This window comes from Ciconia boyciana, chromosome 1 (assembly GCF_034638445.1).
Source record: "Ciconia boyciana chromosome 1, ASM3463844v1, whole genome shotgun sequence".
Taxonomy (NCBI): domain Eukaryota; kingdom Metazoa; phylum Chordata; class Aves; order Ciconiiformes; family Ciconiidae; genus Ciconia; species Ciconia boyciana.
In genome coordinates, this window is record NC_132934.1 from 33,276,350 (window position 1) to 33,290,022 (window position 13,673).

Sequence of the window (13,673 nt, forward strand, 5' to 3'; positions counted from 1 at the left end):
CAGCAAAATGAACTCAGCCGGAGTATGAGCTTTTGAAAAGAAAACAGTGCGTGCTACTTCTTGGTACAGTTCCTTTCAAGCTGTCAAGCAGTTCAGAGTAGCATTCCAGAGATGAGAAAACTACAGAGAAGTGGGGGGGTTTTATCACTTTTTAATTTAAAAAAAACTATTGCTCATCTACTGTTGTTGTACTGCTTTGTTCCACATAGCTGCCATTCTCTTCACCCAGTGGAGCATGAATTTTATGAAGGTAATGAGTATCTTTCCAGCCTGCCTGCTGATGCAGATAGAGCAGAGGACTTTGAGTATGAGGTAAGATCACTGACACACTGCAGCCTCTCGTTCTGTTATTACAGATATGATATTTGCACAGCTGATAGCAGGCTCCTCTGAGAAAAATAAGAGTGGGAATGCTTCTTAAAAAATCGGCACCAAAGACTATTTTATTTTATACCTGTGTAATGTCACAGGCTTTACTGGGGTTAGGCTACACACGTGAAATGTGAAAGCAGAATTCTGCAGTGGGTGGCTACATACAAGTCCAGGAGACTTATTAAACATGTTCCCTCTTTGTGCAGTGGAGACTGTAACTCAGATGCTTTGCTTTTGCAGTTTTAACACTTTAAAGCAAGCCTTTCCAAACTTTAAAATGGTAACTGAAAGCTTCATTGCTTTTTTTTCCCCTAATTTTAAGAATTAATTGGCCTTGTGTCTCATGCCTTAGGGATCAGCCTTCCAGATACTTGGGTGTGTACTTCAGTGTTTGTAAGATCAGGCTACAACTTTGAAAATGAATGCAATTTCTACTACTTGCTCTTTGATATTTGACATTGTAAGTATTGCAATTATAAGAAATTGTGCTCTGTACCACAAATCTCCCTTGGCTGTTAATCCATTGTACTCTCCAGCGACAAGGGTGGATGTGTTTCTGAGTCACTGGAAAATCATTATGTGAGGCTTCCCAAAATGATAATGTGATTGGTGATGTTGCTCTTCATTAGATTTCCATTTCAATATCTAAATAGTCTTCTTGTCGGCCAGTCATTAGCTTTTCATGTTTTCCACTATTATTCAGTAACAAAATATTTGTAGGGACAGGCATAAGAAGCAGATGGTTCTTTTTGTTATTAAACAGTGCTGAGTCTTTGCATAAGTTCAAGTTACTGTATTTTAAATAAGAGTGGTTATAAATAATTAAACATCTTTAATACAAGATTAAAAATATCCTATCCTCCTGTTTGCTCTACCTTAAGAAACCTTTTTAAAGGTTTCATATAACTGGTTGACATTTGGAAATGAAATGAATGGCAAAAGCTTTGGCAAATATGCAGTGTGTTCACTTTTATCGTGCCTTTAGCAGCTAAGACACTCTATTGCAAGTTCAGCCCATTGTTCTTTTCTTCTAACAGCCTGGGGAATCTGAAGTTCTTCCCCCAGGAAGCAAAAAAATCAAGTATCATCTACTTAGTGAATCTCAACCAGAACAAGCAAACTTTTATTTGAACTGCTCAAAAAATCATTGCTAGGAATTAGTGAAATCATTATTTCTTCCCAGTTGGGTTTCAGTGTGATATCTCACAGCACAAGAGTCTCAGAGCTTAAGTTCTGTTTTGACTCCCCATGTGTAATATAATATTAAATTTCTCTGTCAAGTGTGTTTGTTTATGGTACTTCTTCCTTAAATGTAATAGAAACTATTTTTCTAGTAATATTTAAATAAATTAGTAATGTAAGCATCTAGAAAGAATATTTAAAAAAATGGTTAGATAAAGATTATTTTCATCATTTAATCAGAATATCAGTGACATAAAAATACTAACAATTTTTAGAGTCTACCTGGTAGAATCAAGTCCTCTTTATGACCATTATTAATCCCTAATAATAGCTGGTATAAGTATTGTGACAATGGCAAATGCTTGGGCAAGTTCTCAGTTGCCTGTAATCTCTACTAATCACACCATCATAGTCATTAATTTGCTGTCAGCTGTGATTCAGTTGCCCAAGGCAAATTCGCCAAGTGACTGAAATAAAGTGTTTCATGTGAAATTTAAATAGGGAAGGAACTGTCTAGCTTCCTTTGAGAAGAATGCTTTCTACTAAATATGAAAGTTTTGAAGGAGAAACAAGAACATCTCGGAGCCTTTAACTAGCAGAGCTCTAAACATGAAAGACATTCTCGAAATTTAAGCCCGTGTGGGTAATACTATGATTTAGGTTACTCAATGGTTGTATTATCTGCTATTTCAGGTCCTTATAAGATGTTATTAAGCTCCCTTGCTGTAACTAGGTAGCTGGAAAATTTGAGAGTGTTGTCCCCCAAAATCTATATCTCCATCCAAAACAAAGTCTCATAAAGGACAGAGTCAAAAGGGATTTACTAGCTGCTGTTGCCGATCCAGGGGAGAAGCAGCAGGACAGTGAGTGGAGCAAAGACTATGGTCCAATGCTGTCAAGGTCTCTACAACAGTACTGGTTTAGGCGTACCCTGCTGTGGCCACTCTGTCCCACCCTTGCCCTGATGTTTTCTGGCCCCTCAGTTATGCCAACATTACTTTTTGTGAAACAGATGTGAGAAGTAATCCAATATTTTTTAAAAATAGATTTTTAGAAGGGTTGTTTTTAACCTAGCCCAGCTGCCTGATCTAATATCCAGCATAGCTCCTCAAGTTACTGTGCTGTGGCAGCAGCATAAGGGAAGAAAAAAATGCTCAAGCACTTGGGAAGACAACAACTTACAAAATCAGCATTGCCCATCCACCATCTAAGGGTGAAAGCAGCAAGAAGAGAGGGTGCAAAAGCTCTGCTCATGCCACCCTGCAGGCTGGGTGGAAGAAGCACAGAGCGTTCTCTGTCTCCCACCATTTGATTTCTCCTGTGTTTAGGGGAAAGAGGTTTATTGTTATTACTGTGCTTTCAGTGGAAGAAAGATTGTATCAGTGCTCCCTGATTTTATCATTGTTTTTTTCTTCGTAACAACTTTCTGGTGTGAACCTTAGCTAATCACACGCAGCAAAAACCCTATCTGGTGTCAAGAGTATGGTCCAGTTTCCAAACTTCACATTAGCATTCCTGTTATACTAAAAGGAGACAGATAAGCGGCTCACAGGTCTCCATGGCAAACTTAATAATTTTTAATGGATTCAAAGCCAAACCTAGAGATTTCAGAAAGGGATTGAAACAAGATAGTGAGCAGAAAAAGAAGTAGAGCAACACCTCGTTATTTCCTAGAAATGGTTTGTAGGTGAAGAATGCATCAGTTCTGAGACACTCAGGCAAAATACTCAGCCAAATTAGGAAGTAAGAAAATAAGATGACTAGCAACTGAGGTGCTGTAAACAAGACTATTTTCCAAGAAAGGGAGTGTCCTGGAAAGCTTTGATCAGCTTGGAACTTGCTTACAGATATGTGCTGGCGTTTAAGTACCTGAGTTACCACCATAAGAAACAAACAGGAGGATCACATACGATAGCCAGCACTGGGGATATGGGCTTATACTTGCCAGTGGATTTGGTAGGATTAGACACTTACAAGACTCTTCTACTCCATTTGTAAGCTAGAAAAACCCAGTGGGTTGTGCTCAGATTGTCGCAGCGCAATAAACTCAAGTATGAGCCAATTGTCTTGGAAGGAAGAACTCCCTGGGAGGCTCATTAGGCCCCATACAGTACCATACTTTAAACAAATAGCTGGGAAGATGATGAAGCTGGGGGATTGCTGATAGCCAACTTGAGCAGCCTTATGTTGCTGCTGCAAAACTTGTCCTAAAAGGAATCTGAATTGTTGGTAGATACTGAGGCAGGGGTCAGAGCCAGCATCAGTCAGTGTTGGCAGAAAGAGATAAAAAGATTTGCAATTCTGGCATAGCCAGATACCTATGAGGACTTTTAAGATAAACCAGGAATTGACCAATTTGTAAATGCTCAGTTGGACTTGCGTTCAATGTCACTGAAAGAGAGCCAAAGATATTCAGGACAAACCCATCCAGTCTGGCTGTGACTGGCTGTTGTGCTGCTGGAATTACATCATGTGATGTTAGAGAGTACATCACACTCTCTGGTACCAATGAGGTGAGAGGACTAAAAGCATCACAGCCTCCAGTAAATCTCTGTTAAACATGGCTCTAAAATTTGTCCTTGTAAGAAGAACAGAGGATACTGGTGCTAGAGAGGAGTAAATAAGCTAATGGACGTGCACTTCTGTAATAACTTTTCTGAACCTACTATCCAGGAGAGAGAAACATCACATACTTGGTTTGGAACGTTGGCAGTAATACAGAAATTAAGGGGACAAAGTCACTTTTAAATGGTGGAACAGTGAAAAAATAGGTAAAAAAAACCCAAAGAATGTTGTAAAAACAAAGCTGGACAAAAGAAAGCATCACTGATGTCTCGTCCTACCTATTCAGTCTGAGGAGGCTGCCTTTCAAGAAGAGGGGAAGAAGAAAATAAGATGTTACAAGCAGGCACAAGCAGGTAGTGTCATTTAGTCAACAGGTCCTTATCCAAGGGCAGAGACCTTTGTACCATCTATGTACTGAAGCAGCTTTTGAGCAAAAGCAAAACAGGAAGTGATTGGTTTCTGCTGTGAGAGCAAATATCTCTGGGGAATTACAGCTTTTAAAATTTCATATATCTGAGATAGGAAAAGATTCTTATTTCTAGCTGAATGCTTCTTACAAACAGCAAAAGTAGACATCCTCGAGAAGGAATAGCAGTGGGTCAAGGTAACTGTTGTTGCATATATGAGGAAGAGTAGGCTGAAGTTTGCTCTTGGAATTGAGGGGGGTTTTTTGGAGGCAGGTTGGGTGTTAGCTGATGTGGATGTGCAAAGGAGACCAGCATAATTGCCTAAAAGACTTTTCAGCTCTGATTGTTCTTGTTTTTAGGCAAAGGCACAAGTGATTGTTTCAATACAATAACATAGCTTGCAGGAGCCTGGGAAACCACATCAATGGTCCACCATGCCAGGATTAGCGTTTTCAGAGTGAAAAAGGCAGAATGGCAGCCACTGTGTTAGCCTGCCTGTGTCTGATGACTCCAGTTTTAATGCATAAAAATGCTAGTGCTGGCAGATAGATTGGGGCAGTATTAAGATCAGTACCTGGGAGAAGTTGCTAAGGGTTGAGTTGACCGTATATAAAATTACGAGGTACTCCGATGCTCTTCATTTAAGGTCTTAGAAACCATTGAGCATCTTTATTTTACTTTTTTGCTCAGGAAGTTAGTGCATGTCACTATATCAACAGACAACCACATGAGGCATGTGCAGGTGAAATCTTTCTGTGGTCAGTTTTTATGAAGCCTTTTGTGTCCAGACAATGAAAGGATCAGAGGTCCTGCAGGAAACAGCAGCCACAAAAGAGCATAGTATTTTGAGAAAAAGCCATGTGAGATTTTTGCCACCTGATGCCTCTATGAAACTTGGAGAGTGAGCTAGAAACTATGCTCTGGAAAATAGGACTTCTGGAAATGAGAAGATTCATATGAAAGTTGCTTTACTCCATCATCAGTATCTCCTCCTAAGCGGAGCAACCCGTAGTGCTCTTAGGGTTGGTTAATACCTCAGGACAAAAATGAATACTCTTAAGTTCGTGTTCTGCTTTGTAGACCCAAGGGACAGATTTTCAGTCAGGATAAGGAAATAAATGTATGTGTATGCATGTTGAATGTAAGTGCTAATTTATGGTTATGGACAGCCGTTCATTTAAATGTTTTGATAAGTATTTGCACTCATAAATCTGTTAACTGTAAATGTAGATTAGTCCTTTAAGTTTACCACTGGCCTGATCCAAACCCACTGAAATTGCTAAGGTTTCCTATTGACCTGAGCATTTCTGGAACAGATGCTGTTGGCTGTTTTCACAAACTAAAAATGGGCTTTGAAGAGAGAAAAGCTAGAAGACTTTGGGAATTGGCCACGAGTAAGGTTTTGTGTAGACCTCTTCTCACTGAACACTTAAAACTCCCATAGGGGAGAATTTTATCCTGTTCTCTTCATTTCTTTTACCGTACCTGAGCATTGCAGCAGATGCATTGCAGTGGTAACACATTGGTTTACTCTTCCAGTAACACTCATCCCATCATGATGAGGGAATGTATTTGAGGCGCAAATTCAGATTGCCCATTTCTGTGACATAACGCTTTTGAAGTGATCCATTTTATTAGTATTTTTTCCTTAGAACAAAAGGAGGAGTAATTTTGTTCAGATTACCAGTCTGAGTGAGGCTGTTTATCTGAATAAAGTTACTTGAACGCCTAAGTATTTGTGGGTTGGGGCCCTCATGGGCCACTGAAGTGTGGTCTTAGGTGACTTTCTGAAAGGCCCACCACTGCTGTAATAGGCCAAGAGAGACCTGCCTACCCTGTGAATTCATATTTAAGGCCTTTTCAACACATGGATTATTTAACCAGTAAACCAAACAGATCTGTCTATCTTCTAAATACATATTTAGGGCCTTTTTAACATGAGGATTACTGAGCTGATAGCCTGTAACAGCTCCCTTCAGAGCTGTGATAGCCTGCAAACACCCCTGTGCGAGCATTACAGGCACTTGCGGCAATGCAATTGGAGCTCCTGCTTCAATTGCTAACACCTGAATAAACAGTTTTTATGGAAACAGCTTCTGTGCACACACTGCCAGCGCTTCCGATGGCTGCAGTCAGGCTCTTTTGTTTTGTTACCTGATGAGTGTTTCTGTACAACGAAGCTAACCTGGAAGATGGATGTGTACCCATCAAAATGGAAAACATTTCTTAGAAAGGAGTTTTCTAGAAATTCCTTACATGTAGCATGGAATTTCTGCACAGGTATTAAGTCATGTTTTTTATTTAATAGTATAAAGGGGTGAGAGAGAGAGAAACCTTGTTTTGGCAGGGATCATTCAAGCCAAGTTCCAGCCATGATCAGGTAGGATGACAGTGATGTGAAGGGGCAGAACCACTGTAATACCTCTGTGACTTGCTATCAGGTTGTGCTTGTTTCTTCTGTATTTCCTACTGTGGTTGGATTCTTTTTTTCCTGAACTTCTTAAAACTTGAGATGAATCAAAAAAGAGCCTTTAGCGAATAAAAGGCAGTTTTGGAATTCATCAGCCACCAGATGTAATTTAAAAGAGAAGGCTTCAAGAAGTAAGGATCCTAACAGAGACATGGGTGTTGCAGTGTAGAAGAGCTGAAATGGTGGACAAGGTTGTGTCTTTCCATTGTTATCAGGCCTGACTGGTGTGGTAAGGGGAATGTGAAAAGGCTTGCTGGTACGTGTGGTGTAGATTTTCAATGGAAAAGCACATACTGCTCACCATGTGCCTTACCTTATGCAGCTGCTGTTGTGGTGGAGGGACTGATCTGACAGCTCAGAGTGGGCTTAGATAAACTGGGACTTGCTGTATTATGTTTATTTTCTGACCATCAGTTCGTAACTGCCTGGCGGTTATGGCTGAATCATGGATGCCCCATGGTATAGAGACATTTTACTGATACCATTATTCTGATTTTTTTTGTGGCAATTCTTAATATTATATAGCATTTGCTGTTGAGAAGTATCATGAAGGAAGTGAGCAGGTATGTGTGTGCCTGTGATCTGTGGTCTTGGCTGGTTGGGAGAGTCTTTCTGGTTTGTGGGGTCTTGGGGTACTTTTTTTTTCCATTCCTACCCGTCGTATCATACAAATCCAGAGAAAAAAATGGTCCATATTTTAAAGCTATTAATTGAAAAGCTTGTGAGGAAGTCTCCTGGACAAGTAAATAGATTATTAGAGTTGTGGCAGTTGGACCCGGGTAAACACTACAATGATAGGGGTTTCTAAAACCATTCCTCGAGATTTTTTCCTTTTAACTCAAAAGGAGTTCTGAGCTGCTAACACCTGGCCTGTGATCCAGCTGACTGTCACTATGGGCTAAAAATGGAAAAGGTCACAGTTAAAATGCAGAAGCGCACTGGAATTTTTTTTTGCTGTAATTCTTTGAATAAGACTGTGTAATAATTAAAAGACGACTCTTTTAGCATGCATTTGGCATACTACAGCACAAGATTATGTATTTTACTGGCGTTTTTATTTTTAAAACGCCTGGGGATTTAAGTCAGCATAATTTACACATAGACAATAATAAATATGTAATTTCTCCCTAACTGTGGCCAATTGTACACTGTAAATGAGCAAAGGAGTGGTAAAAGGAGCAGTCATTTCCTTTTACTTTTTCATCTGTCTTTTAAGAACTGAAGTCACTTTTCAAGTATAAATTAATTAAACTTAACACCATTCCACTGAGGTTCTTCAGTGTTACTATGTCCTGTATTGCTACAGGAATTCACAAGCAGGTGAACTAAGGACAGTCATATTGAGAGACTTGCCAAGTCAGTCAGTGACAGAACTGGCAGTAAAACCCAGGAGCCTTTACTTGTAATGCATCTCTTTTTTGGCCATTAAATCACTCTTCTTCCTTGCTAGTCATTGAATCATTTAGATGGAAGAGGATGTCAGGGTAGTTTCTGCCACAGTTGTTTGTTAATTTTGAGTGTGTTACTGTATGTCATCACAAAATTCTGACATTCAAAGCAGGTGAAGTTGCTGTCATCTCACCTCCCCTAAGTAATGAATATCCCAATTTAAGGATTTTAATTGTGTCCACAACTACAGAGGATCATGAGAGAGTGGGGAGAAAAAGACACAAAACTGACATAGGCAAATTTATCAAAGTTATTACTATTTATTGTGTTTTAAAACAGGAGGAAAATATATCGTCATTGATATTCATTTGTTTCATGATTTCATAAAACAAACACAGGGTTACTCCTCACTTCACCTGAAAGCTAATAAAAATTCTTCCTTGTTGTCAGAGCTTATGTTTTTTCAGGAAAATGAAGAAAAGTGAGCTTAGTTCAGCAGCACTTTATTGTTGGGCAACATTACAACATATGGTATGTGTTTTTCACCCAGTGAAGGAAGAGAAAGGTGCTGGCAATATTTCCATATTTATGGAAATCTGTGGATTATAAATCTTCTGTTTTGGATAAATGCTTTGTTTAGACAGTTTTTATACTATTATACCACATACCTCCATATATGCTTTACAGTTAAAATGTTTCTAAGGGTTTTATTAATGCTATTTTTCATATGCCCTCTGCTTGAAAGCTCGTGTCATCTGTCTTGGAGACATGGAATCTAGCTATACAGACAAAAGATGGGAGAAAATAATTTCTTTTACATATTCTTTTAAAAATAACCTAAGTCGTGTTAACCAGCTTATTATAATGTCTCTATTTTAAAGCTTAGTATCCTAGGAAATGCAAGAGCACAGGAAGCAAGGGCCAAATCCCCCTAGCAAGAGGGAACCTTTTACAAGAAAATGGACTTTAAACAAGGTTTCAATAGTATGCATGCTGGGCCTTCAGAGGAGAAATCAAAAAAGCAGGAGAGGTCTTTTCTCGGGAAGTTTGCTTTTTTATTTAATGAGGCAGCTCTTCAAAGAGAATGTGATAGTCATTCCTGGAGGGCATGGTTTGGTGAGCAGGAATACAGGTGAAACTGTATTGTGCATCAAAAAAGCAGATGATGAGTTTGCTTTGTATTTCATCTCATGATTTCATCAGTCTATACAAGTATGTGTTTGGGGGTGGAGGACATTTCCATGTGCAACAGAAGTTTGAACAGCTGAGACTCAGCATGGATATGGTGCCCATAGACCTCATTTTGGTGCCAGGAAAATTAAAATGTGTTTTAAAAGTCATTGCCTATCACTTCATGTGCTTGATTTATGGGCACATGTATGTGATTAAAATTTGCATATTTTAACTATACATATTTTAATATGTATGTATCTCAGAGTAAACAAGAGCATGGATGGGGTGGAATTTTAGCTTAGTGCTTTCTAAGAATTTCTAATTTTATAGGCTTAACTTTAAATTTAGCTTTTTTTCATAGTATTTTGCTTTTACTGTGTCTGAAATACATAAACTGAATTACAGGAAGGTATATGTCTCACAGCTGTCTAAAAATGAAAAATTACATTTTCAACTTGATTTTAATTAATATTCCAAAATAGCCTTCACACAGTTGTAGATCAAGGCTGTCCAAACGTCTGGAATTGTAACTGGTTAGGAGTTTGAATCTACAGCTACGTATTCTGCCGTTCAGATAAATGCTCGCTGCAGCAGATGTTGGCACATCTGTTATGCCTCCCCATTTCGATTGGCTGCCTGGGTGTTTAGAAAGTGCTGATGAGGCAGATAAATCTTCTGACACGTTTCAGGCCCAGAGCAGGCAGGCAGCAGTAATGATGATGTTTACAGAGTCAAGTGCTGGGCAGTAACATTTTGAAATACAGCAAAAATAAAGTATGATTTTACCTGCAATAGGTGAAATTTATTGTAAAAAGTGAAAGTTAATTATGACAAGTGATTCTCAGCTGATTTGAACTGCAACTATGACAACCCGTAAACCTCTGGGCTTTGTGTATCTAAGGTTTGTTGGCTAGAAAAAGGCACTTGCTACAGTTTAGGAAGAGCTCTAAGCTATGCAGGGGCTCTTCAATAAACTTAGGAGGGTTGGGAATCAGGTTTAGAAACAGCTGCCGCGTGTGTTTTTTGGAAAGGGAATAGCTGTCTTCTGGGGGCTTGAAGTTCCTGATCTTATCAGAATTCTTAAGTTCAACAGGTTTTCCTCTACCCTTTGAAGCATGTCAGATTTGATTGTTTTTATACCGTTAGAGCCAGGAAAACTCCAGACATTGGGGTCTTCTCCTGAGAAGGTCCATGGTATATCGAAGAGGACATTCATGGACAGAGAAGGATATATCTGACAGTCTCAAGTGCAGAGACTGGTTTCCAAGCAAATAGAGCTTTTGCAGGTGTTGGATCCCTTCCAGACCTTAATCTCCGACACAATGAATGGCAAACAGAAATGTAGGAGAAGTAACTATAAAGATTTTAGCACTGATGTCATGTCCTAATATTGTCCCATTCCTTTCAGTAGATGTCACCACTAAATTTTCCAAGTTGCTTTTAAGTACCACTATTTGAGGCAAGTCCAGAAATTGCAGAGAGAGCCTATCATAGAGGGGCAAAGAAGTGGATGCTGATTATATAGCTGATATATAGTTGGTTATGTTTTATAGTATGCAGTCTACAACATCTCTGGACAACTCTTCCAGTGTTTGACTACCCTCACAGTAAGAAGCACTTCCCTAAATATCTAATTGGAATTTCCTGAGTGTTGTCTCGTGTGGCTGTGACAGTGCACCTCCAGGAAGAATCTGGTTCTGACTTCTCTGGACTCTTGCATTTGGTACTTGAAGGAAGCAGTAAGAGCTCCTTATTAAGAAGATACTTTTCTTCAAAAGGCTAACCAAATGCAGTTCTCCCAGCCTCCCCTCGTAGGAGATGTGCTCCAGCCCCCTAATTAGTTAATGAACTTCTAGCCAGATGTGGAGTGCTGTATTAATACAGTGATAACCAAGATAATAGTGATAATACACCTGATAACCAAGAGAAGGTCCATTCTAACGTTTTATGTCAAAGCCATTTTCATTGGAAAACAGTCTGGGGAGCAAATTCTGGAAAGCCCCAAAAGCAAAAAAAATGGACTGGTAAAGTTTGAGGGGTTCTCCCCCCACCCCTTAAATGGCTCAGACCAGTGATTCCTTAGCTGTACCTCTTATTTTTCAATGTTGAAAGCCAAAGAGTTTCAATATGGGGGTCAGGATAGGAGCTTTAATGAAAAGTCAGAATTTTTTTCTTCAAATACATGTAAAAATGAACCTCTTTCTTTTATTTTTTGTCAAAATTGTCCAAAAGCAAAGGACTCCTTCGGAATATAGAGGCTGTGAGCCAATGTGACAGTTTAGTATATTCACACCCACTGCACAATGGAATAGTTACTACTCCAGTCTGCTTATCTCATTTTACCATAAGGTTCAGTTTCTGCCTTGTCTGTGCTATTCCCACCTACTTTGTTCAATGAGAGAGTGAGAATGTGGAATCGAAGATTAGTGAAAAGGAAACCCTTCGCTGCATATCATCAGCTAGTTAATTATACTTTAAACTCTTCTCATATCCTTGCAACTTCACACTTATATTGAGTGAAAGACCAAAAGTGAGGACCAAAGCTGACTGCTGAGAAATACTATATATAAGCAGTTCACCATGGATTTCTCTGCTCCGAAACCAAGAATTCATGGTTTTCTCAAGTGCAGAACATACCAGAAAGGGTGTTGGGTCTCAAGCAGCTGAAAACATATATGCATATATAACATAGGAAAATATATGTATATTGTTAAGTACTTCTAATAAATCATCATTCATACTGCACCATGGGGAAAGAACAGAAATAAAGAGAATGAATAGGGAGGTGGAAGAATTAGGGAGAAAAGTAAGACTATGGTTTGTTTGAAATAACAAAGTATGCTGAGGACATTTTACTTTCCAGTAAGTGTGATCATCCAGACAATAGGGAAAAAAAATGTTTTTTAATACTGTTTAGGGTACTTTATGTTTAATACTCCCCATAAGGGTTGATTTTTGGATTTATCTTTTTGACAGGGATCTCATGATCTGGTATTGTGCATGCTAGTTAAGGAGGAAAACTCAGGTTCGAGTGGATGTTTGTGACTTCCTGGAGGCTATACTGTCAGCTGTTGAGCCTTTTGCAGCCAGGAAGCCTGTAATCTGTAAAGGATTTTTTTTTCCCTCTTTGACTTCCGTATGAGATACACTCGCTGTAAAGTCCACCATGTGTCTTTAAGCTCAAGGTTTAAAATAACCTTTAAAAGCAAATCAGAAAGGCCACACCAAGCCTGCGAGGCCCACAGAATTAAAAGTTGTGTTTATCTCATCCCCATATGCTTAGACCCTTCTTCCCACTGCAACGCTAAATTTGTTCATAGCGCAGTGATCAAAGGTTTCTCACATTCGTAGTCCAGCTCCATCGTTCATCCAGCCCAACCCGTTCCCCCATCTGCTCCACGACTGCTATCCGCCCCCCGTCCTCACCCGTTGGGAGTCTCAGCTGACTCTTGGGTGTCTTCCTCCTCCCACTCACAGCCATCAGACTGTTACTGATCATCACACATCAGACTGTTGAATATGCGCTGGCAGGCTTGCCGTGCCTGAAGTTACTCCATTGTGTGATTGCCACGTAGAACTGTAGTGCGCACCAAAAATTTTCTCTCCAGAGCTGCAGGGAGGGAGTGAATTGCCATATCCAGTGGAGCTTCTTTATTATCAAAGGATTCATCAGCTACAGGGCCAAATTCTGCTCCCACAGTTGCAAATGATATTTTATTAATAGTTGCCTATGTGTCAGCATATTAATTCTGTTTTTTTTCTGCAACTACTTTTTTCTTTCTTTCTTTCTTTCTTTCTTTCTTTCTTTCTTTCTTTCTTTCTTTCTTTCTTTCTTTCTTTCTTTCTTTCTTTCTTTCTTTCTTTCTTTCTTTCTTTCTTTCTTTCTTTCTTTCTTTTTTTAACACTGGTATCATTGTCTACAGCATCCTGCTGTCCCAGAGCATTCTTTGTCTGGACACAAAGCAGCATGTGGCTCTAAGTATAGCTATAAAGCAGGGATCAGCAGGAAAGTGATTTTGTTTTTAAATATTTCTCATTCTATGTCGTATTTGCTTTTGGATTATGCATTTGAGAAATGCTTGCTGATATTTTTCCTTTCTGCTTTGATGTAAACA

The 13,673-nt window shown here is 39.2% G+C and overlaps 1 protein-coding gene across 3 annotated transcripts in view; it reads left to right on the forward strand.

Annotated features, from left to right (window-relative positions):
* Window positions 1–13,673, forward strand: part of PDZRN4 (PDZ domain containing ring finger 4) — a 252,745-nt gene that overhangs the window by 210,586 nt on the left and 28,486 nt on the right. For all 3 annotated transcript variants that reach the window (XM_072875209.1, XM_072875285.1, XM_072875375.1), the window contains one exon: window positions 210–312. In XM_072875209.1, the coding sequence (XP_072731310.1) occupies window positions 210–312 (103 nt within the window). The remainder of the gene's footprint in view (window positions 1–209; window positions 313–13,673) is intronic.